Source organism: Zeugodacus cucurbitae, chromosome 2 (assembly GCF_028554725.1).
Source record: "Zeugodacus cucurbitae isolate PBARC_wt_2022May chromosome 2, idZeuCucr1.2, whole genome shotgun sequence".
Lineage (NCBI taxonomy): Eukaryota > Metazoa > Arthropoda > Insecta > Diptera > Tephritidae > Zeugodacus > Zeugodacus cucurbitae.
In genome coordinates this window covers 84,276,231-84,301,110 of record NC_071667.1, presented here as the reverse complement: position 1 = coordinate 84,301,110, position 24,880 = coordinate 84,276,231, and the positions used below count along the sequence as shown (strand labels likewise).

Below are 24,880 nucleotides of genomic sequence, written 5' to 3'. Positions count from 1 at the left end.
TTTGTAGGCTTTGAAATGAAATCTTGAGTAGATAGGTCTCGGTAAGGTCTTGAAACTTATTTCTCTACCCTCGTATGTATACAAAGTAGTCAGCGATTAGCATATGCACACACATAACAGTTTGTTTATATCTGATTGCGGTTTATTACTGTTGTTACCGTGTATAAGCTTAAGTGAAAAGAAATAATTAGCAGATTATATGGTACCACCTGGTACCTGCGTACCTCTGTACTTACCGATCGCCCGAACGAACTAGTTTTTTAATAAGCTTTTATTCTATTATTTAATACCCGAGACACACATGTAGTAACAATACTATTGTTCGTACAAATACCAGATGTGTGTCGCCAAATACCAGCACTTTACTATGTGAGCAATCTAGTATTTTGCTGGTAACAATATCAGCATTTTTTTTTGTGGTATTTCACTAAACACAGCTGAAATTAGGTTTGAAACCTAGGAGAGAGCTCATATACAAAAGCTTTTCAAAATATTTTGTCAAAATGACTTTTCAAAAATAAATAAAAATAAAGGAAAATAAGAAATTTTTCAGAATTTATTTTTTCAGAAACGCCAAGGCAATGTACCGTTTTGGTTTGTTACACGATTCGGAGATATAATTTAACGACTTCTGTGTTTTGTGGAGAAAATACGTGGTTTTGTATTATTTTGCAATAATAAATCTTACTTTCTCCATTTCATAAATGTGAATGTTTATTGTTTAAAATTCTTTGAAATATCGAATGTCTATGAAACAGATTCTAGTATTTGGATTTACTACAAAACTTACGTTAATATACGTAGTTGACACAATACCATAATACTATTATCATGGTATTGTTACTACATGTGTGTCTCGGGTATAACAGACAAAATTGGTTGTGTGACGAAATTATAGGAAGATAAGTGGTTCACGACCTAGCTAAAATTACATTTCTCCGTTTTTCATAATGTTTGAAAAATTTGTTATTATTAAATTTTTTGAAGTATTCAATTATATATTTCATTTAAACAATTCAGCATATCAACAGTGCATGTCGATAGTATATGAATAAATCTAGTTAATGAACGAAGGAAATGAGGACATATTAAAATGTGATTTTATGACAGAATTTCAATCAAAAACTCAATTTTTTGTTCAGATAATGCCATTTCAAAGATGTGTGCAAAATTTGAACAAAATCGCTTCATAACATAACGAGAAACCGTGTCCACCGACTGAGTTTAAATGTTATCTAGCGTGTTAAATTTCCCAGGTGGCAATATTCCCATATTTACCAATGCGGTATCTGCTTTGTTTTTGTTTTACATGTGACAAACTGGCATCTCTGTCCAGCTGACTTTATTTACATTTAAAAATATGGCATCTGATGGAAACAAAATTGTAAGTAAAAATAAAATACATTTGTATGTACTAAAAATGTGTAAATGAAAATAAAATAATGACAAATATTTGTTTTAGACCAAACGGAGGCGTGTACGCAAAGCACCGAACAGGAGATGGAGCCCTGGGGAGCAGGAGCAACTAGTAGCATACATGCGATACAATCGTCCAATCGAAAAGCCGACAGCGCAGGTATACTATAGACAATTTTTAGAGACACAGAATTTGAAGATGGATTGGTCTTTAGTAAGGCTAAAGGCAAGGCACTTGCGCCAAACCTATGAAAAGGCCCAAGCTTGGCAGAATTCGACGGCTGCAGGTGCCATGCAAACCGGCGAATCAACAGAAAGTAATTTCAAAATAAATTGTTTGCTATTAAATCATAATAGAATACATTTTTAGGTATAATTTCGAGAATTTGTCCTTTTTTCAATGATTTGAAAGACATATTTGGTGACAAAGTATTTAAATCCAAAGCTTTTGTTTTACATACAGAAGATTTAGATGTCGATTCTCAAATCCCTACGCTGGATCTAGTAGATGTGTGTTCTAAAAACAACTCGACGTCCACCACAGACCATTTCGACGACGGAAGCAATTCAACGACCACTGCAAATGTAGTTACCACACCCGCAGTTGTAGGTAGTTTTCAAAAAGTCAGTTTGTCACCAGAATCTACATGCAACACACCAAAACGTCGGAAGGGCATTTTTTCGCGGACAGGTCTTGACGTTGTGCTTAGTATGCATTCAGATTATGTTAAGGCGAAGCAACAAAAGTTAGAACTAGAAATAAAAATGAAAGATAGAGAGCTAGCTTTAAAAGAAAAAGAATTCGATTTGCAATACCAAAAATTTTTGTTTGAAAAAGAAAAAAGTCTATCTGAAGAGAGAATAAGAATACTAGAAATTGAAATGAAAGAAAAAGTGGCTTTAAGAGAGCTTGAAATGAAGGAACGAATAGCAATGGAGGAATTAAAAAGGAAAGAATAAAACTATATACCTATACTATTTAAATTATGGTACTAATTTAATTAATTACTTCATTTTTATTGTTTACAGAATGTGATAGAAATGTGCTTTTCTTGGGTCATTGTGTTCATAAATTTCTTGTGGGAAGTCTGTTTCTTCTTGACCTTATAAACTCAACTTTTCGTACAACATTTTTTATAATTAGTTTCATTTGTTAGTCGGGACCGTAGCTCTTTTTAAAAAAATTTCGTTTAAATGTTCCAAAATAATGTTCTATACGTACTCTATATTTAGAGAAGTATTGATTGAATGTATCTGTCATTTCTTTTGACTGATCAGTTCTGTTTTTTCGATCACTCTTTTCTCAGGTTTTACCTATTTACCCCCCATTCTCGGTTTAAAAAAATTAATTTAATTCGAACCTATAACTATTGAAGAATGTTCCTTTAAAATTTCAAAAACTCTTGAAGATATAGCCGATTTATGGTGGAACCGTAGGTATGTTTTATACCCAAGAATTTGCTACTCAAAACTTTAAACGTATTTTTCTCGAAACAGTGTTTTTACGACTGGCATGGCATGAGGTTACTCAAAACCTATTAATCCAATCGATGAACTAGGATAAGTCAAATGGGTGAAGATCTTCTTTACTTTTCAACTTGATTTGTGGCTGAAAAAAGGCGATTTTGAAAAAAAAATTTCAAAAGTCCGCCATTTTGTTAATTTTTGTGCGAAATTAATAATCCTAGTTCATACCAGAGCCAAACATGTACTCTTTCTCATCCCGTTGGAATTTTAGGGGCTTTTGTTTGATCACAAAAAAACAACAACAAAAAATAAGTAAAAATGTTTTCTTCTTTTTTAAGTCTTCAAATAAATGTATGCAAAGTTGCAACCCTAAAAAATGATGTATGTTCATTTACCAGCCCATTGAAAACCGACAAAATTTGAAATCGAGAATGGGGGATCCCCTTAATAAGAAACAAATTTTTTTTTCAAATTTTGAAAACCACCTAACCCCTTAAGTCGACCTTAAGGACCTTTAATATAATGACGTAAATATGTATGCACTTATATAGCTAAAAAAATATTTTTAACCTCGAGTAATCTGCAGAAACAAAACACATTTTGGTTATTTTTCAACAATTCTTAGAAGTGTGTGTGTGTTTATTAGTAAAATAAAGCTGATTATTTCTACAATGTTCGCGAAAACATCTGCAATCGCAATATTTCTAATTCGCATATATGTAATTATGCATATATAAGTGTTATTTATTTATTTATTCACAATTTTCAATACGAGAATGGGGGGTACAATGATCTCTCTTGCCATAATGCGGAACTAAAAACTTACTTAGATATACAAGTTCAATTTACAATTTATTCGGAAAAACGTTGGGATACCGGAAACTACGGGGACTGGCTTCATTCAGTGTAATATATTTAATTTATTTTTTCTCTTTCTTTACCGCAAACTCTTCGGGGATATTAATTCACTTGAACGCTTTTAAACATTTAAGGTTATGAAGAATTTTGTTTTGTATAAACTACTTGCGCATGCGCAAGTGATTAACGATAAATTTAGAAAATTAAAACAAACAAAAAATCTTACGCTATGCATATAAAAATAATCATGATAATGCGCTACAATATGTTTGTAAGTAAGATTTGTGCACGTTTTTCATTTCCATAATAAACAACGCACACCATCACCATTATCATCACTATTGTTCGAACATAATTATGAACAACAACATCAGCATCAGATATTGTTTCGCTAGAAAAACGGTTCAACTGTGTGCACACTTAATCCTCCAGCGTTACATTGCGGAAGAGATATGACATGGACTCCTTATTGTGTATGCGACGTATAGCCTCGGCAATCAGTATGGAAATGTCAATGGTTTTGATCTTATGACACTGCAGCTTTTGAATCTCGTGTGGAATGGTATTGGTAACAACAACCTGTGCGGAATATAAAATTAATATTAACTTCATGTGCGCAATTCGATTTGTGCTCACCTCATCGATGGAGGACTCCTCGATCAGTCTGGGTGCATCTGAGCTGAGCAGACCGTGTGTAGCCAATAAGTAAACTTTGCATGCGCCGTTCTCCTTCAGCAACGATGCTGCATCAACGAAAGCCTGCACATCGTCGATTAGATCGTCCTGGAGGTAAAGAAAGTGACCACTCCATAACAATCCCATCTACTTAGAACGCCAAAATGGTACTTACCACCATAATCGCTATGCGTCCCTTGACATCACCGACAATGGTTAGTGGCGGTTTGACCTTCGGTGGGTGCTCCGGCACGCCCACCGACACGCTGATCGTGCGCGCACGGCTGTTGCTGTAGTGGTGAATTGGAAGTTGCCAGTGGTGTTTTGTATTATTGTTTGTTGTTGTTAAGTTATTGTTATGTACGAGTTTGTGCAATGATTATTTTGTAGTTAGGTTTAGGTTTAATATGTATGAGATTTAGTGATGATGACGAAAGAATTATTGTTGTTGTAATGCAAAAAGTTTTTGATATGTTGTACAAAATGAGTTGGTTTTTAGTGAAAGCAAACATGAGCAAATTTCGTTTTATGTTTTCAGTGTGAAACCAAGTAGAGAAATGCGTATAAAAATATACATATGGACCGTTATAAGATTTTTTGTTTTATTTTAAAAGAAAATCAATACAAACCTAGGAGAACAGGAGCACATTTCAACTGTATTTCCTATCAAATCGCTATATGTACTGATAAACAGATAAAGAAAAAAATTTTGTTCGTTTTCGTTTCGTTTTTTTTTTGTTGTAGATAATAAAATTTCGCTTAAACTCTATGATACTTATATACGAAAAAGAGCGTACTCGTATATGTAGCAAAAAAGAAAAAGAAAAATCTCAAAATTTTCATCAACGTATAGCAAAATTCAAAACATCAAGTAACGATACTCAAAATCAATGTAAAGCAACACAAACAATTCAACAAACTAAGTAAAATATATGTATGCGCTGCTGTGACTACTGTGTGGTGTGGCTCAAAGAAATTGCTCTTAACATTTATGCAACTTGCTACTATAAATCGTGAAATAGATGAGATTACCTAACCTAAGAAGTATATTATATTATAATTATAATTATAGAAAGACTTAGCATATAAGTCTTGTTCGGCATTTGGTATTTTCTCTTTTTGGAGAGTGAATGGAAAAGATTCAAGCTCAACTCTATTTAATTTATCTATAATGAAATTCACTAAATAGATAAGTTTTGGTAAAGAAATTTAATTTTTCGAACTGACTTATACCCCTGACAGACGGCGGCGTTAAATCGGATTAACTGCTTTAATCGGGGTTATTTCGAGAGTTATCTCAGTTAACTCCGTTTGCTAACTCCCATTTAATCTTCAAAATTTTAGAGAGTTAGTGGGAGTTCGTGACATTTTCGGTGGCAACATTAGGATATAGCTACTAAAAAATCCAAATATTTGGTCCAATACCCGGAAAAAAGTCGAATTTGGGGAATAGTGTTATTAATTTGTGTTGGAATTTGATCTTTCAATCTAAAAATTATAATTTATTATTAAATTTTTTTGTTAAAGAGTTAAACAGGAACATTCCCTTGAATAAGCTGTCTACATATTTTCAAGAAAATACTCATCAGCACTAATGACCTATGACCTAAAATGAATTAAAGCTTTTGTGTGTGTCAGGTTTCACAAATAATATTCAAACAAAGTAGCAATCAAAATAATGTAAAAGAAGCTGCAATTAGTAGTACGACATCACGAGAGTGAACTCTAACAATCAAGACATAAATCGGAAACAAAATCTCCAAAACTAACAGCCAATTCAAATGAAAAACAAAATTCTCATTCCACTATTCTGTCAATCACTAATTGCATAAAGACTTGAGAGCTGTTAAAATGCTGTGACGAGTGTTGAAATGTGTGGCTAAGTTTTTTGAACGTTTTTTGAGTTCAAAACAGTTTCGTCATATAACATTATTCATACTCAAAATTCACAAGAATCCGCTATTGCATGCATAATAAGCTCAATCTCGAATACGAAAGCTTGTAAGACTAAAAAAATTTTGAATTAAACATTTAATTGCATGCTTTTTCAAGTTGAACTCATACGAAAGCATGCAGAGGGCATAAGTTATAAGTTACTCAACGGTAAAGCTCAAAACCAACAAAATCATTTGCAAATAGTTAATTGTCGGTCATTATTGTACTAGTACATACTCAATTAATGAATTTGGAAGTTGAAATGTACTTTGCAGAAGTCAGAGAAGATATATTTTTGAAGATACATTTGTATAACAGTTGGTTAAAGGAAAATATAAGAAGAGAAGTGATTATATTAGAATTTAATAAAATTAATTTACAAATCTATATTTCTTTTTGGAAGCCATAGTTTCAATTTAAGCGCATTATTTACATAAAATGAACGATCTAAGAAATGAACACACTCAGACACACATTTAAAGTTTGGATAAAGTGAGGTTAATGTGAAAATGATAAATGACAACGATTTAGCAGTTGTTTGTGTAAGTAAAACATACTTTTATCAATAAATTCAAATGGTACAAATTACATTCTAAATTTTGACAATATTAATACTACATAATTTAAATTTTAACCAAAATTTAATACAATTAATTTTCTTTACAACAATGATATGCGAAAAAAATAAAAAAATAATAATAATAATAAGCAATTAATAATTAGTTATGCCAATGAGGAGGATGTGCTCATTTATGTACAGAGTATATTACAAGTTACAAGTTGCATTCATACATATGTACAAAATGTGGCAAGTACACGCGATCTATGCTAGCTGTGATAGTGCAAACGTGAAATATTTCTACACAAAATGTGCATTGACTCACCTCACTGGCGGCGGTGAATAGCGCCCGTCGACCTCGTCACTTTCGGCCTCCTTCTGTTCGCCGTGTATGACTGCGATGGCGAGTCGCAAGCGTTCGGCGTACGATGTCGCCTTCTTGGCGCTGTTGGGATTACGCGCCACAATCACCGAATTGCGGTAGTCAGGGATCTGTAAGATTTTGGATGGATTTTAGCAAAGAATTTTCAAATTCTTACGTGAATAATAATTTCAAATATAGAAATATACCATTCAGTGACTTAATAATTTCTATAAATATGCTGTAGAACTCTGTTGCAAAATAAAAGATCCTCATAAGTACAGAAATTATTAGGGAAGCAAAACAAAGAAGGAAGAAAAAGAAGTCACTTAGCTGGGAGATAACTTACTTATCACTCCACATTAAGCTAAATTTTAATTAATAAGATACATATAGTTTAATACACTTTGAGTTTTTTCGAACTTTCTTAGCGAGTTTTGAAAGCTAAACAAGTAAGTGCAATGAAATGATTAAAATACAGTCCTTTAAAAGCTTTTTGTCATCGTAAATAAAGCTTCAGGGTTACTTCACTGCATGAAATGACACATTTAAGTTAAGTATCGGGTTATTTGAATTTATACTGATTTGCTTTCTTCGGATTTCTCAAGCACTTGGCTTGAACAGCAATCTAAAAATATACAAATTCTCCAGCTCATGTAAGAATTTGTGCATTTTAGACTGCTGATCGCGCCAAATTAGACTGTTTCTAAAATAACTGAATTGTGACTTTCGAAATCACTAAGTGAAAACTGTATGACACGAAATTCACAAGTCAGCAATATTTAAAAACGATATTTGTAAGTTGTTGTTTCCCTCTAACTCAATTCCCTGCCTATATACAACAAAAGTATTTGTGCAAAATTGTTCAAGCTAAAAGAGAAAGTAACAAAATTGTGACAAACTGAATTTCGATATCGAAAATTCGAAGTTAGATAAAGATAGTAAGAAATTGAAACTTAAATTCTAGAAAGAGATAATGAATACAGTAGAAATGATGATCTCTCACATAAGAGTGGCTTTTGATATATTAGACATCTGATTAATTTATATATATACCTATAGTAAATAACAATAATCTTTTACAACAAAAAACTCGTTTAACATTGGCTTAATGTTTTGTTATACCTTCCAGGTTTTTAACCCGGTTTATGACTTAGAGACTTGCAAAGCCAGTTAAAGCGCTGATACGAAATAATTCATAAATATATATCATAATTTTTCAGTAAAATAACATATTTTTTAAGACTAAGCCGACAACAGAAATTTGTAGACTTCTCAAAAAAATATATAAAATAAGATTCTATAACCAATTTGTTTATATAAAATATACTTGTGCAGAATAATATAGGTTATGATCGGTATATAATGACAACATATAGTTAGAAAATTATTCTCGGCCAATCAAACATATATCTAACTATATTACAGTTATCACTAGCATCATCAAATAACCAATGGCAGTGCACGTAAATTTAACGGGGGATAATAAAATAATGAATAACTGTAAATTTCAAATGAAATGTGGCAAGATAAATTACTATAAATCTCTTTATAACTTTAGATACTAATTTCATACATATTTTGTTCTAGCTAAATACTCAAGTTTTACACATTCAATATGTATCGTAATATCAAAAATTGCACATACACTCTCCTGTATATATTGCAACAGAAATGGTGAAGCGCGCAAATTATCAACTGGTATATCGAAAAATCCTTGTATCTCTTTTTGATGCAAATCCATTGTGATTATATGCGTTAAGCCGGAGGTGCACAGCATCTAAAAATGCAAAAGGATATAATCAAAGGAATAATGGAAGCGTTAATGAATTATGGGCGAAAAGTGTTGGAATGAGCTCAAACAAAAAACAGAAAAAAGGAAAAATCTTTCTTTTTTAACAAAGTTGGTATTATGAGAGCAAATTTGTATGAAACAATTCGTTGAAACAAAGTAAACCTTCATTTCTTTAAACACTTAAGTTGCTAATTAGTAATGTTCGCTGTATTAACGGTTAATTAGAACAATTAGTATGTTGGGTTTAACGGAAGACATGACAAACAGAAAGAAGATTTTACAATTTTTTAATACATACTCATTTCGGTACGCGGCAAAATGCTGTGAAAGTATTTAAGCTTTGTAAAAAGTTATGATAAACTAAAGAGTCAATTAAATTAAAAGAAAAAATCAAATTCAACATTTTTCTTATGGCCCTTCACTGCTCAACCACCACCTAACCACAAACAAATTTCCAACACTTTTCTATGACGTGAGGCAAGTAGCAACCTTCGCCAACAACTTCGACACGATGCAACCGCGTTTACGCATTTTACATTGCTTCGAATAGGGTAGGTATGGAATAACGCCAACTATGGAACGCGCCGAAGATGTCCGGCAAGCGTACGCCATTATGAGCAACTCCATGATGTTGTTATTGGCATCTCTACAATAGAGTGGAGAAATCATTAGTTCAGCAATAATTTAAAAAATCCCAAAACTACTCACTTGGTGCCCGTTTGTATGATGTAGATGTCTTTGCCGCGTACCGAATCGCCGATTTCCACCATCGTCTCGCGATTGGTTTTGTGAAAGACGGAGCAACCGCCGCTCTTTATGCCCATGCGCTCGGCCACTTTGTTGGCGAGATCTGGATGTGAGTTGCCATGGATCAGCACAATATCCGAAGCGGATGACGTATCCATTTCGCTTCTGCAACGCTTTGGTGGACGCACGCTGCCCAATCTGTGGAGTAGAAGTGTGGATAATGTTAACATTTCATAACAAGTTCATTTCGGCTGCACAATCAACACAAGCAACAGGAGTAAAGCAGTGGCGTATTTTCATATTTTCGGGTTATTATTTATTTACAGCATAATGCGCGACAAATTATGAATGGAATGCCTTGCTAGTCACAATGTTTACTCTTCGATACACTACAACAAATGCAACGCTATGCCAATGCTGACTCGCAGCACACGCCAAAGCCTTCAAAAGTCAAAGCCAAAGCCAAACAGAAATGTCAGAGGTAGGTCAATATTAAATGGAAGCGACTGCGGCACATACACAAGCACACACACCTACCTATTCCAAACAATCATTCTCTTTTTTTGTGTAGGTGTGTGCGTTGTGGCGGGCGCTCTTTATTAAATGAAGGTCACGTGCACGAGGAGCACAGGATAATTGGAATGCTTATTAGTTTATGTCAATATGCCACGAATGGATATTAAGTGTTACATAAATAACACAATAACAGCGCACAAAGCGTTGCAAACCGATTGGCAATATATTTTTTTTTAAGAAAACACTCGTTTAATGGAAGGGCGTCTCAATTTTGTTTGGAAGCACACTCACGTCACCAGTATCTTAGTGATGGGAGTTACTCAAGTAAATGGCAGTCATGGTTACTGTTACGTCTGTGTACTCAGGCGATTTGTATTGAAAGGTTCAACTTTTCAGCTGATACATATATATATGTATGTATTTAATGTGTGAAAATGAAAAAAGAATTGCCACTTAATAAACTAGATAATTGGATTTAATCTAATAAACTAATTTAGATTTGAATTATGTCAATATTTTTTCTCTGGAATATAGATTAAAAAACTATTTCTTGAGAAATTAATTTAATGAAGATCGATATTGATCTTTTTTTATTATTGGTTATTTACATTTACCTAAAGATGTAACCAAAGAGATTATCTCTTCTAAAGATCTCAGAATTTATTAAAGCAAAAATCTTAGAGACTTCTTTTCTGCTAAACTTTGAGAAAACTGTATAAATTGAACTGAAGCTTAATAAAATAATTCAAAACTACATTTAAGCAAACAATATTCGAAGCGATGCTCAAGGTATACAAAGTTTTTATTGATCCGATCGGCTGTAGTTTTCGAAGATTCTTTCATATCTCTGTTGAAATATGTATCTATGTAAGGTAGATCTATCGACTAATAAGTACAATAACCTCTTAGTAACACACCATCTTTTAGGTTAGATACATTATGGAACAAAAGTTTTTCATACTCGATTAAGCACGCCCTAAGGAGAACAGAGTACCATTTCGGCTTCACTAAACCAAAGTCCCTTCAAATAATTATTTACATAAACATTGTACATCTTGTAGATAACGAATTTTTGAATTGACTGACCTTTCGAGTCTTAAATGTCAAGAACTTGATCAAAATAGCGCTAATTGTTTGTGCTTTTCAGCTGAATGAATCGCCAAAACATAATTTAGAAGTGTTTTGTGTTTTTCGGATGTGAAATATGACGTATTTTTGTACGCAAGGCTACAATTTGATAAGAAAATATTATTAAGTGGTTTGAATCGTATATTTCGTGATTTATTCGGAGCTACTACAGACTAAGCCAATGAATTTTATTTATTTATATTTGTGTACTACATGCTTTTCTGTTTTAAAAATTCATTGGCAAATTATTATGCTCAAGAAGTACATTTATTATTCAGTATTTTCAATAAAAATTATTTTTCAAACTGCCAATAGATCTCACACATTCTTGGAATAACCTTTTCCATTTTAAATCGCATTTCATAATTAAGTCGCAAACTTTTTACACGCACTGTACATTCAAAAGAAAACTGGTTTCTGCAAGCAAAGCCAATAAATAATGTAATAAAAATAAAAATAATGAATTTTTGAAAGCAATCAATATTCATTAGGAGCCACCGAGCAGCACACACCATCTGCCAACCGAAAGTGGAGCTATTATGTTGGCCGAAGCGCGACTAGGGCAATGTGTAAGCAAATTGCCTCGTTAAAAGTTTGCCCCAGTCATGAAGCTACACCGAACTCGCGCCTTCACCATTTGCAACAAGAGCTTCGCACATTCACACGCACTCTATTAACCGACTAGAACTAAGACTGTTCAACTTCGAACAAAAGACGCTTATTTATTGTGTTTAATACACTGACTCACGCAGGACACGGCCAAATGCAACAATGGTAATCGAATACGAGCAGTCACGTTAGCGAGTGCGAAGGAATGCAAGCGAATGCCGACACATGGCGCACAGGCAGTCCGTCGCATACATTCCCACATATGTGAAAGGTAACTAAGTGACGTTGTGCGAGGTGAGGAGGAAATTTCAATATCGACCAAACAGCGCCGCTAGTCACCACGAAAAGGCGTAGATGTTGGGTCTGACGCCTGTCTTCGGTGTGTTTGTTGCGTGAAGCTGTCGGAAGTGCAACTGAAACTGGCACAAAAGTGCAGAACGCCTTAAAGCCAAAGGTTGATTTGATTTGGTTATCCTGCGGTCGCGATCTAATGCTGGCGCTGCAGCCACTAAGCAAGAGACGAACACTTCACGAAGGATAACTGAGTGCCTGGCGTTACGCCCACGTACACATTTACTCGTATATGAGTCTAAGTCTAAGCGCATAACGGCACATGTGATTTCGGCAGCACATTTGTTGCACGTTCAACGTAAGACGCAGGAGCTCGGCGCTCCACGGTGCTCGTGTGGTGAGGTGTTGCGACAGCTATTTTTAGCATAAAATGCTGACAAAAATATATATTTGTGCTGTGTCAGTGCGAAAAATGCAAAATTAAAATTTACGACTAGCACGCGAGTTCATAAGTCAAGTGGCGCAATAATCTTTTGCTTAGACTAAGAAGCCCCCCCGACTTGCGGTAGCGACGGTGACAGTGCATCGTGTACTCGTGCTCCTCGAGAGCATGTGAGTGTGGCAGTGGCATAGAGGAACGCCTGCGGCGCAGTGTTATGCCCGTATAAGTAAATTAAATTCCAACAACAACACAACTCATCGTTAAAGTGCCTTTGTTTTAACTCTGCGATGGCTTAGAGCAGATATCAAAGGAAAATGGGTGACTCAGGTGAGTTGGCACATCGTTCGCTGTGAAGAAAGAATACAATGTTATTGCGCAGAAGAAATTCATATTTTTAATGAGTACAACATTTAATTTATAAATATATTTAGTTTAAGTAAAAAAATAGGTTTAAACATTTTTCGAGTTCCGATTAAAACGGATATATGTGTATAACATAGTTCTGAAACCACTAGTTTTGCTCAAGACTTTGTTGAGGTTTTATGTTAACCTCGAGACTTTTTATGTTTAAGCATGGTTTTCATTCTAATTAACCCGGAAGTGTGTTCATAAAGTCTCTAAAACCACCAAAATTTTAAGGCCTTATTGAAATTTATGAAAACCTTGAGAATGTTTTGGTGGCCTTCAAACCCATTAGAGGGATGTAGAGTCTATATTCTTATTTATTTTTAACAGTTGAAATCAACTTTTGTATTTCAATTTGTAGAACTAAATATTCAAATATTTAAGTTAGGCAAAAATTCGAAGAAATCGATTGCAATTTTTTTAAGAGAATATGGATCATCGCATGACGTGTTATTGAAACTTTATAGATTTCCCGATAAATGGATTTCGCTTCCAATAATTGTATAAACCACTTTGTGAAACCGATTGATCGGTCATTGATTAAGACATTTCTCAAAAGCGGGATCTAATGAGGTATGTTAAAAATATAACCGGATCCGTATCACTTTTCATGTTAAGTGATTTGTGATCCTGTGGGAGATCCTAATAAATGCGTAACTATATTTCAGATGACCTGTTATCTATAGTTTAAATTTGATATCACGTTACTTCGATTTCTTCATAAGTGAAGACCCTGAGGCACAGAAGTATGCATTCAGATCTAGTTTTCTAGTTTTAATTACTTACTCATCAAGCCTTCCAAAATATTTTTTAGGATTTTTGTGTTATAACCTCAAAAATTTTAATCTTAAAAAATTAAAAATTTTAACAGAAAATATATTCAAAACTTCATTGGTATAAATGAGAAAAAAATTCATAAATATTTTACAAACAATTTCCAGAATAATTAGTATAGATCAACAGATCAGAATATATAAAGGTGTTGAAATGGATCATTTCAGTAAGGGTTCACTTTCTAGAGAGACGCAAAGAGTTCACAATTACACTATATTTCAACTATATATTTGGCGAACATGACTTAACTTTTTGTAAACACTCAGACATATATTCATATTCAAAGTTTATGTATATATTTTTCCATAGTTATTCATACTGAAAGTATATATAACCAAGAGGCCCTATATTCCACTCTAAGTAAACCATCGATACTTCCCTCTCGAAAGCATACGTCATATTTTTATGCGCACAAATTTGACTTTTATTATCTCGAAATTCATTGAGTATTGGCATATAATATTTGCATATTTATTATATTTTCGCACCCTATTCGCCAATAAGAAATGCTGATAAATAGTCCAACAACAACAAGAAACGTTCAAGTCGAAGAGATCATAAAAGCGATTACGGGCGAAAATTCAGAAAGCAATCGCATAACGTGTGAGTACTAAAACCGCGATAATCGACACGCACATAAGCACCTAACGGCACTATAATGCAAAGAAACGTTAGCGCATACCATGGGGGAGGAGGAGGTGTGATGATATTAGAGTAACACTTATGCCCATTTAACTACTGACACCTTTTATATGCATATTAAACTGCCTGACAAGAGCCAGCGCGTCAGCGAAGAACTGCTGTTGCATGTGATGTCGGCGGCGGAGCGAAAGCGCGATAGGTTAAAGGTAAAGAGCCGCATTTCCGCTGTCATGCCAGTTTGTTGCACGCGCTGCAGGAGGAGCACCACAAGAAAACTGTCTTAAACAAGGCACACTGGCTTAGACTCCAATGCCTTGGTATGTGGATATATGCAGGGGTGTGTTTAACACACTCGTATGCAAGTGTTGGAGCCTAGTAAATCATAATTGAAAAAAATAATAACACTTCTTCATGTTGGTTATTGTTTTTGGTGGTCGCTTACTGAAGTGGCTGCTAATTCCATGGAAGTTAGATGGAATTTAGCCACGCTGTTTAACGGTTCTTTTCTTGGTACAAAAGTAAATTAGAAAAATATTTTTACAAACATGATGTTCGGCATGGCCTGCGATCCTCTGAAGCATACAAGCATGTATGAGCGCATGAACGAGGGTAGAGTTTCGTAATTAGTTTAAGAATTGTCTTAAAAAAATTAAAATCAGTTGCGAAACAATTAATTTCCTCTGTAATACTCTCTCTACTTGCAGACAGCGAGGATAGCGATGGCGAGGGTGGTCTGGGCAATGTCTCACGCGTGATCATACGTCCACCGGGGCAGAGTGGCAAGGCCAAGCGCGGGCATCTTTGTTTCGATGCTGCCTTCGAGACGGGCAATCTGGGCAAAGCCGATCTCATTGGCGACTTTGAATACGACTTATTTTTACGGCCAGACACTTGTAATCCACGCTTTCGTTTCTGGTTCAATTTCACGGTGGACAATGTGAAGCAAGATCAGCGCGTACTCTTCAATATCGTCAACATAAGTAATCCGCGAAATTTATTCAATTCTTCGCTAGTGCCGTTGGTAAAGTCTTCGAGTCGTCCCAAGTGGCAACGCTTGCCGAAGAAGAATGTTTTCTACTATCGCTCGTTGTTGCATCAAAATCATTATGTGCTGAGTTTTGCATTCTCCTTCGATAAGGAAGATGACGTCTATCAATTTGCAGTTGCACCGCCTTACAGTTACTCGCGACTGCAATCGTATTTGAATGTGATTGATGCACGACAGACGGAGCAGCGATTCGTACGCAGTGTGCTGACGAAGAGTGTGGTAAGCTATAGATTTATATTCGGATCCACAGAGAGGAATAAATAGATTCGGCTGTTTTGGGAACGGGCTGAAGGTACGATTCAAAGCAACTAATACTAATATAAAAAATGTCTTCACTTTGTCCACAGCAAAATCGAAATCTCGACCTGCTCACCATCGATCACGTTACCGCCAAATTGAAGGCGTCTCGACTAGACCGCGGTTTCATACGCGTCATTGTGATTTTGTGCCGCGTACATCCCGGTGATGCGCCGGCCTCCTTTATGTGCCAAGGGTTCATTGAGTTTATCACTGGCAATCACCCGATTGCAGTTTTGCTGCGCGACAATTTCGTCTTCAAGATAGTGCCGATGGTAAATCCGGATGGCGTCTTCTTGGGCAACAATCGTTGCAATTTGATTGGACAGGATTTGAATCGCACCTGGCATGTGGCCACTGAGTTTTCACATCCCACTTTGTATGCGATAAGGAATATGCTCAAGGAACTGGACAATTCCGATGTGGGTTCGCAAGCATTTTCAACATAAAGCTCTTTTCTATTAATGGTCTTGTATTTTATTGTAGATTTATCAAATTGACTTCGTGATCGACCTACATGCGAATCCCAGTCTGCATGGTTGCTTTATTTACGGCAACACATACGAGGATGTCTATCGACATGAGCGTCATCTGGTGTTTCCGCGTTTGTTCGCCGCCAATGCGCCCGATTACGTCGCCGAGAATACAATGTACAACGCGGACGAGAAGAAAGTTGGTTGCGCGCGCCGTTATTTCTGTGAGCGTCTTAGCGATACGGTTAACGCCTACACCGTGGAGGTCTCCATGAGCGGCCATTACTTAAAGGATGGCAAAACTGTAGCGCTCTACAACGAAGATGGCTGTAAGCGAAACAAGTGCATAAGTAACCCATTTCATGTAAACTAATGATTATTATTCGTTACCCAGATTACCGTTGCGGTCGTAATTTGGCGCGCACTTTCCTGCACTACTACCGTTTTATCAATGTGCTGCCCACGCCGGTGGTGACTGAGGCGCGCTTACGTCGACGCAATCGTCCGCGCACGCATCACTCACGTTCACGCTCGCGCACACGTTACGAAGTGAAGCCGCGGCCGAAGACAACGCGCTGCTACGCACCCATTGCGTACACGAATCTCTCCATCCACTACGACTCTGGCGGCTCTTCCGACGAGGGCGGCTTCTCACCCACGCGTCCCATAGCGCCGGGCAGCAGTCTCTTCAGTGGCTATCGTAACTATCGACGCATGCACGGCAGCTCGGCGGTGACGCACGATCAATACGCGCTGCTGGCGCTCAAGTCAACGAAACACGATCACCTGGGCGACTTTGGCGGCGCGGGCCGAGCGCATGCCTATCAGCCAACGCGTGCGGCAACGGCTGAGAAGTCAAGCAAATCGGTGACCTTTGAGCAGCCGCTGAATGTGCCACCGAAGCCGTACTTATCCATCATCGATCTCAATCAGCTGACGCGCGGCAGTTTGGACCGCAAGTCGAGCAGCTTCGATGCCGATCATCGTTGACGGAGCCGCAGGGCAGTGCGCAAGTAGTTAGAATATCAAATTTTTCGCTCGAAAAATTATAGTTAAATTTAAATACAAAAACTTTTTTAATATCATCCCTTACGCTTCGTTACCTTTTCTAAGCAAGAAACTTGAACGCTATTAATAATTATTGCACACTTTTTGCGCAAATAAATTCTCTCTATGAAAACAAAGATCTCATTAAGCAAATAAATAAACAAACGCTGCGAATATTCTGTTTACTTTCCTTGTGTGTACAGATGAGCGTGTGTACTCACGAATGATTTGTGTACACATAATTTAGAATGCACCTGCCTCTTGCATATCTATATTTATATATGATATATGTGTGTATATAATCTATTTATGCATGAAATCATTTTGGCTATTTCAAGCATTTCTATTTGCATATCTTGAGGGAAGAAAGCTTTCGGTTAAGATTTTTGGCGTCGCTATTAATTAATCGATCTAAATGCAAAATAATTAATTCACTTCTTTTTGACTTGTTTATTTTTGCTCTATTGGCGATTTCTATGAACTGCAGCCAACAAAACTGCAGCTGGTTGTAATAAATATGCGAGGAAACAGTATATGGTGACAGTAGCAGTGAGTAGAGGGGAAATTCTTGTATACGTTGAATATTATTTCGCAGCTGTAGCGCTGCTCTGAAGGCATTTTCCATTAGTTGATTATTTAAGTTTATGAATTCTTGATACATATCGAACGAAAGCTGTTTAGCAGTTATTGGTTCGAATATCCATATATCCAAAGATAGGTAATTTTATTGTATAAGGTTTTAAACCATTTGACAGTGAGATCCAATGTATTGGAATAAATGGCTCTCTCTGTATCTTTCAACTGGCTATGCTTATACTTTATTCTCGATGATGTTTTTAAGTCCTGAATACTTGGCCTAGTAAAAAAGAAAGTGAGTATCCCTAACTCAGCGATATTACATACCTTCGACGATGGAGACTGTCTTATTTGAATAATATTTTATAACGCTGCAACAAGAGTAGAATAAATCTACTATCAAAGGATAGGTTAGTCTGATTTAACTAAAGATACCTCTTCCAGATTCTCGTACTGTGAAGAGCCATTGCCTTGACAATGCACAGGACTTCATTGCTTTTCTGATACCTTGCTCTTGACATTTCCTACACTCATCTCGTTCTATCAGCCCATCTTACAGGCGTGTGCCACCACCACACAGTAGCCAGGGATAAATCCAACCATGCTCCTTCAATTCCTTCTATCGTGTGACAGTAGGAATTTTGGAATTTTTCCAACGCAAAGAGTTCTAACGGGGGCAGCTTTAGTACCCATTATAGAGCTGCCGTAAGGATGGTTCTTAGAGCTCTCCTTATAGGTACTAGCATAGGTTACAACATTTTACGATTTTGTTTCAAATGACTCATGATCGGTCAACGGTTAAGTAAAGTCATGATTTCACAGTTCTGTATTGTAAATACAAGGGACACGTACAAATATTTGATTCGTGACAAATTGTGTCAATAAATCAATCCATCATACATTGGAGACTATATAAGATATAGGCTGGAACCGAGTTCTTCAAATAATGAACTTAGTAAATAGTTTGAAATGAACAATAGTAAAAGGTTAGGTTATGTTGGTCTCTGCATATGCAGGATGCACCTTGTGATACCAAAAAACTCCTTATCAAGATCAGAAAGACCATTATAATTCGCAAAGCGCTTGGAATTTGTTACAAACTTCTTGCATCGGCTAATCTCAGTTCTAGCAAATTCGCTAGGTTCTTTGAAGGTGAGAAAAATGTTCATACGTTAGGCATGAAAACGAATGAAATTTGCCGCCTCTGTAAATATTTAAATGTACACGAAAAATGTTGAAGATCAACAATGAAATTTATAGACAATGCTGTTGCGTGATGAAATGCCGCGCAAATCCCTATAGCAAGATGGGCCCACAGCGATAGAAACAAGTGTATAAAACAATTTATTCTCAGATAATTATCAGACAGACAGATGAACAGGCAGCCGATAAACATGCAGCTATTAATTAATAGCGGTGTCTAGAAAAAAAAGCAGGTGGGAAAAAGATTATCTACACCAACATTAATATTAACAAATGTCAGCGAAGAGAATGCGTTTAACAAACTAAACTAAGCAAATATGCGCACTTATTACCGCCAAAATGTGGTGTTCCTCATTTAGCGGCTTTATCTCGCAACCATGTGCCGCGCTAGCGTAATTCCTGTGTCTATGCAGAAGGGGCGTCAAAAATAATCGGAAAAAATAGAACAATAACAAAAACAAATCTATGCCGGCTTGTTAGCCATGTACGAAATACACATGAATTTAAGCGAAACAACATTTGGCTTGCTGCCAGCCGCCATATCAGTGTGGATTGAGGGATTTATTGTTTACTCTTAGTGCTGTTGCTTCCCTTTTGGCTGCGGGGCTCATTCACTTTGTCTATTTTCATTTTACACTTTTTCTCTTTCACCCACTCTGCGCTGCTATCTGTATCATATTTTATCATAATGCCGAACACGTTTTTCACTCTATTCAATGCAACAAACAACACTAATTACGACAGTCAATGGCCACTGTGCGACAAGTGATTGAGGGACAGCAAAAATCCGTGTATACTCTTGAGCTTATGTGCACACCTAAACGCCTCACATAAACGTTTCGTATACGTAACGAAATTTTAGTTGGTTTTTACTTCGTCTATTTTTACCACAAGCTTACGTGTATGTGATAACTTATCAATTCTCGAGCGTTTCAGCAGTGGTAAAGCGCTGACGGCAATTAAATGCGAAGAAGATTGTCAAAGCAAAGGGAATATCGTTTAATTGCTTTCGTTATTTATACGCTATTCACACACTAATTTTGAAAGTCGAAATACTTGTTAGGCATGCAAACCGTATGATATTAATGGATTTGAATCTAATTTTGAAAAGACAACACTAACGTTGGAAGAAAAACCAGAATTCAGAGGGAATGCAACGAAATTGTGCCTCTGTTGCATAAAAGCCATATTCAACATTTTGTATATCTCAAAATGTATTTAGTTAGTAGTTTCTCACACAATATTTGAAAAACACAATTGTTCCAGAATTCTACTTTTTTAAACCTCGAGCTAAAAAATAATTTAAAAAAATACCACTTCCTGATTACGCATTTCTGTCCCACTAAATTTTGAAAACCACAATCTCTTTGTTTGTTTAGCATTTTTTTTTTTAATTCTAGCTTAAAGTAATCTTAGATTAGAATTCTGACACTAATCTCATTTTCGGTTTGTTATTTTACATCTATTCGTTAAGATTTTATAGCAATGTGAAATAGGCTAAGGTTGAGAAAAGTTCACTGGCCATTGACTTTGAAGTCTATTTAGCGATAATTGTTACACAACGTGATGCCTTGAATGCAGTTAAAGCTTCTACGAAACAGATGTGAAACTGAAAAAATGTGATTGAATTTCTCAGTGGAGCGCTGTGATTTCATGAGATATTCTAGGAACGGGTCGGGAGACTTTCAGTATTCTTGATTCGCTTCACAGCGATTCTCCAAGTTTATTATTTACCCTTAGTAATCCAAATAATATATTATGTTGAGATGCATACAGATTGAAAATATATGATATAATATATTAAGGAGGGATCCCCGACCATTTCGCGAGATTAACCCATTGTCAGTATTAAATACGTAATAATTTAACTGATAAGCTACAATCATATGTATGAAATGCACAATTGAACTGCAATGAGGCATAAAATGAGTAGATTATTGACATAGGTTGTAAATATAGCATATAGTTATGAAAGTATATATACACAAACTATATTTAAACTACCTATTCATATTCGTGGGTACAGAGGATATTGACTTAATACACTATTGAGTTAATGTAAAAATTAGCACAGACTCTGAAGCGCTGTTTCGCTTATCTTCTCAAAGATAGATATTTCAAGTGTTTAATGTTTAGGCAATGAAATTAACACGTCTCGACACGGCAGATATACTAAGTACGAGCAATGAAACAATTGTCTTATTTAACTGACTATAGTATAGAACACTGTTTTATTTTCACACTTGCGAGAAGCAATTAAGTGCTTTTGTAACAAAAAGTCTTCACATCACATGATATACTAGATATATGGTGTGCATGTAATTTCATTATGCACCAAAGCTTTTAATCACCTCTATAAGGGGGACTGTCGCAATCACAATCCAATTACACCGCCGAAATTCACAATTAATTTGTGTAATTTCTCGTTTAATATTTGGCACTGGCACTATAAAGCGAATATTTTAGGCTCTTTTTCAAATTTCGTATATTCAAATACTATTTTCGGTGACCACTAAAACACTTGGCACACTTGAACGACGCAATACACGAGGAAAACTTGAGCAACGCGTGATAACCACAAACCCAACTGATTGATAACTATTTGCTGTCTGTGCAACACAAAACAATTTCGTTCGTTCGCTTGGAATCCAGCGATTAACTGATAAACGACACAACCAGAATGTAGGAATCGCCGAATTCTATGTCTATACGTTTGTGCATTGTGCGTGTAGCGTAGAGCGGAACCAACAAGTGTACGCTTTCAATTAACAAATACACTGAAAGCCGAAGAAACTAGCAACTAGCACGGTGCCGGTGACCAAATCAGAAGTCAAAAGCGCCAGTAATCGAAGGGGCTAAATAAACAGAGAACACATTTGACGGTTGAGAAAATAAGAGTAAATCTATACCAGCAAAACACAATCGAACGAAACCCATATCGAAATGTGGGGGAGCGCATGGAAAACGATGAAGGCGTGAATGTACTAGAAATAGCGAGCTGTAAAGCGAACAAAGACTGAAAAATAAAATGAAAAATTATAAAGAGTGTGTGTGTCTTTTTGAATTTAAGAGTATATGGAGACAGTGGATACTGTAGCAATGCCGCCCTTAAACTTGCGGGTTCCACTCACGAACCTCAAGATATCTGAAAGAGAACCAATCGATCGAATTGATATCTGCTGGTTGCCTGATAGCTCATTGTCGCTGTCATTGCCATACAGTAAGAGAACTCTATGTTTAAAATATTTAAATTATATTATTGAAACTATAAATATTGTTCCACATATGAAATGATATGATTTCACGCTTATGCTTTCGCTAGATGTTTAGCCATGCCGGACATCATTGCAATGTCGCAGTAACTTCAAATGACAATTGAAACCATAATTTTATCATAAAACAGTTATTGTATTTTAAAATTTTAAAAATTTCCCACCAGTTCAACTGCTTTCCGATAACGTTATCGTTGGATAAGCCGCAAGCTAAACCATTGCAATCCGGATTAACAGAGAAACTCAGTTTCTATTATATTTCACTTTGTGAGCTAGGAGTATTGCAATACCCATACTTATGGATTTTCTTTGTCTCTGCAATGCCATGACTAAATAACTTTAGAACGTTCACTTCAAGTATTTAATTATTTTGATTTTACGCTTACACAATTTTTTCCATTGTATCCAGTAAACTTTGCAAACAGCTGCAAGGCGAATTCGAGTCAAGAAAAATGAGACGAAAACAAAAACAATAACTTCACAAAACACTAAAGCAAACCAGAAAGACAGAAAGCCAGAAAAAGCGAGTCTGTATGTATTATACGTGTGTATGTTATCTATATTGTGCCTTGTGTTGGGTTGAGTGAGTGGGGTGCGGCGCGACAGTGCTAAACTCTTAACCGTAAAGTATATAAACAAGGTGCAAATGGTATTAACCAAGTAGCGAAAAACTCGTACGAACACGAAAAACAAACAAAAAGCGTAAGAAAGATAAAACCAAAAAATCGCTTCAAAATAAAATTTTGATGATACGACGAAGTAACGATGTGACGAATCTTAAGCCAAAAGCGAGTTGAGGCGCAATCTGCAGGTAGGTATGTATATACATATGTATGTGCAATACTAAATAAATTATATATTTTCCATATTTTATATTTACAAACGAAATTCTTGGCGTACGGCCGATCAACTTGCCGTAACATATGGAACATGGGGAATATATGTATTGAAGATGTACATATATGTACACACTTGCATACATATACACGTGTATATACTTATAAATCGTACGATATGAAGGTGCAGAATGTGGGAGGTTGAGATGGCGCCGTCGTCTGACTACACACCCAAACACTTACATACAACATTGTACACTCATATTTATATACTTTTTACCAAATTATTAACACACTTTTAAGCGAAACATACAAAATTCGTACTTATATGCTAATTTTTAGGATATATAAGAGACAATTTTTAATATAAATATAGCTTTTAATGGGGTCACATGTAACTTATGGGGGTTTTCGTTTTACTTGTTTCGGTTGAGTAGCATTTTGCAAAAATCCTTTATATCAAAACTCGATGTGTCTTTGTTGTGTTTCGTCCGCCTTCAATATCCTTTTCACACTTTTCTTTACAGTAATAAATATATATATATATATATATAGTGTATATATAAGTAGTTAATATTGAACTGAAAACAAATAAAATACAATTAAATATTTTCGCAATACGCCGCAAAAAATGTGTTCGTGAATGCACTGTACGCAGTGAGGAAGAGACTGAATAATATTTCTTTTGCTGACGAATCCCCAACCAAGTGCACCAACAATATAATCCCCCCAACAGAAGAAGAGGCAGCAGCAACAGCACCACAATGTAGCTGGCTGTCAGAATGCAATAACAACAACTGTGTATAAACTGGAGCACACAAACTGCACAGAGCATTCGCATTGGGCGCTCTCCGCGCGGCCACAACTGAGAGTCACTTGTTTTCATTCACTATTTTTGTAACAAATATGATATTTGATTTAATATGTAGCACTTAACAAATATTACCGGATTAATTAGTGGTTGATAAAGTTGAAGTTTGGGTTGTTGCACACCGCCAAATACGCACTTTTAACTCAGAAATATCTGTGTTATTTTTCTCTAATTTGTGTAAGCTCTAATTGAAAGTGAATGATGCCAGCTGTAAGTTTGGGATAAAAAGCACATTCTTTGCTCGCTGTGGGGTGGAAAATCTACTACAATATTGGGTGCATACAGGGTGTAGCAGAAATCGAAATAAAAAAAATTGGTATAGTACACGTGGCGCGCTTGCTGAAGATTTAGGAAACCAATTAGTAATTAACTCCGAAAAGTGATTGTAATTAATGCATTGTTCTGCAAAGCGAGCTAAGCAATCGAATGAATGCATTTGTAAAGTCTAGCTCATGTATAACAACCTTAAGTGTTTTAATATATATGATTTTGGTTGAATAATATTTTTTAAGTTTATAATCTTACAAAAATTAAAAGAACATGTAAATTTAATTGTTAAGAAATATTTCCTATCATT

At 35.7% G+C, this 24,880-nt stretch overlaps 3 protein-coding genes across 12 annotated transcripts; 2 read left to right on the top strand and 1 right to left on the bottom strand.

The window, feature by feature from the left end:
- The first annotated feature begins 531 nt into the window (after nucleotides 1-531).
- On the top strand, nucleotides 532-3,810 carry LOC114805224 (uncharacterized). 4 transcript variants are annotated; one of them, XM_054225623.1, is made up of 4 exons: nucleotides 532-1,407; nucleotides 1,463-1,576; nucleotides 1,632-1,733; nucleotides 1,787-3,810. In XM_054225623.1, exons 2-4 carry the CDS (start codon nucleotides 1,501-1,503, stop codon nucleotides 2,374-2,376), a joined length of 768 nt encoding a protein of 255 aa, XP_054081598.1. In that variant the 5' UTR covers nucleotides 532-1,407; nucleotides 1,463-1,500; the 3' UTR covers nucleotides 2,377-3,810. The 4 variants fall into 4 exon arrangements, with proteins under 4 accessions (XP_054081598.1, XP_028901669.1, XP_028901668.1 ...); XM_029045836.2 differs by having other exon boundaries at nucleotides 534-1,384; XM_029045835.2 differs by having other exon boundaries at nucleotides 538-1,384; nucleotides 1,463-1,733.
- On the bottom strand, nucleotides 3,602-24,533 carry LOC105218530 (phosphoribosyl pyrophosphate synthase-associated protein 2). Of its 6 annotated transcripts, none has more exons than XM_011194234.3 (9): nucleotides 24,379-24,533; nucleotides 9,775-10,011; nucleotides 9,556-9,712; nucleotides 8,920-9,051; nucleotides 7,236-7,402; nucleotides 5,046-5,099; nucleotides 4,592-4,706; nucleotides 4,378-4,524; nucleotides 3,602-4,320 (listed from the first exon to the last, which is right to left on the bottom strand). In XM_011194234.3, exons 2-9 carry the CDS (start codon nucleotides 9,969-9,971, stop codon nucleotides 4,162-4,164), a joined length of 1,128 nt encoding a protein of 375 aa, XP_011192536.1. In that variant the 5' UTR covers nucleotides 9,972-10,011; nucleotides 24,379-24,533; the 3' UTR covers nucleotides 3,602-4,161. The 6 variants fall into 6 exon arrangements, with proteins under 6 accessions (XP_011192536.1, XP_011192495.1, XP_028901780.1 ...); XM_011194193.3 differs by lacking the exon at nucleotides 24,379-24,533 and adding an exon at nucleotides 23,853-24,108; XM_029045947.2 differs by lacking the exon at nucleotides 24,379-24,533 and adding an exon at nucleotides 23,853-24,108 and having other exon boundaries at nucleotides 5,046-5,090.
- LOC105218563 (cytosolic carboxypeptidase 6) lies at nucleotides 13,031-17,488 on the top strand. Of its 2 annotated transcripts, none has more exons than XM_029045946.2 (5): nucleotides 13,031-13,126; nucleotides 15,385-15,947; nucleotides 16,076-16,447; nucleotides 16,512-16,827; nucleotides 16,893-17,488. In XM_029045946.2, exons 1-5 carry the CDS (start codon nucleotides 13,114-13,116, stop codon nucleotides 17,486-17,488), a joined length of 1,860 nt encoding a protein of 619 aa, XP_028901779.2. In that variant the 5' UTR covers nucleotides 13,031-13,113. The 2 variants fall into 2 exon arrangements, with proteins under 2 accessions (XP_028901779.2, XP_028901778.2); XM_029045945.2 differs by lacking the exon at nucleotides 13,031-13,126 and adding an exon at nucleotides 15,014-15,289.
- Nucleotides 24,534-24,880: the final 347 nt, after the last annotated feature.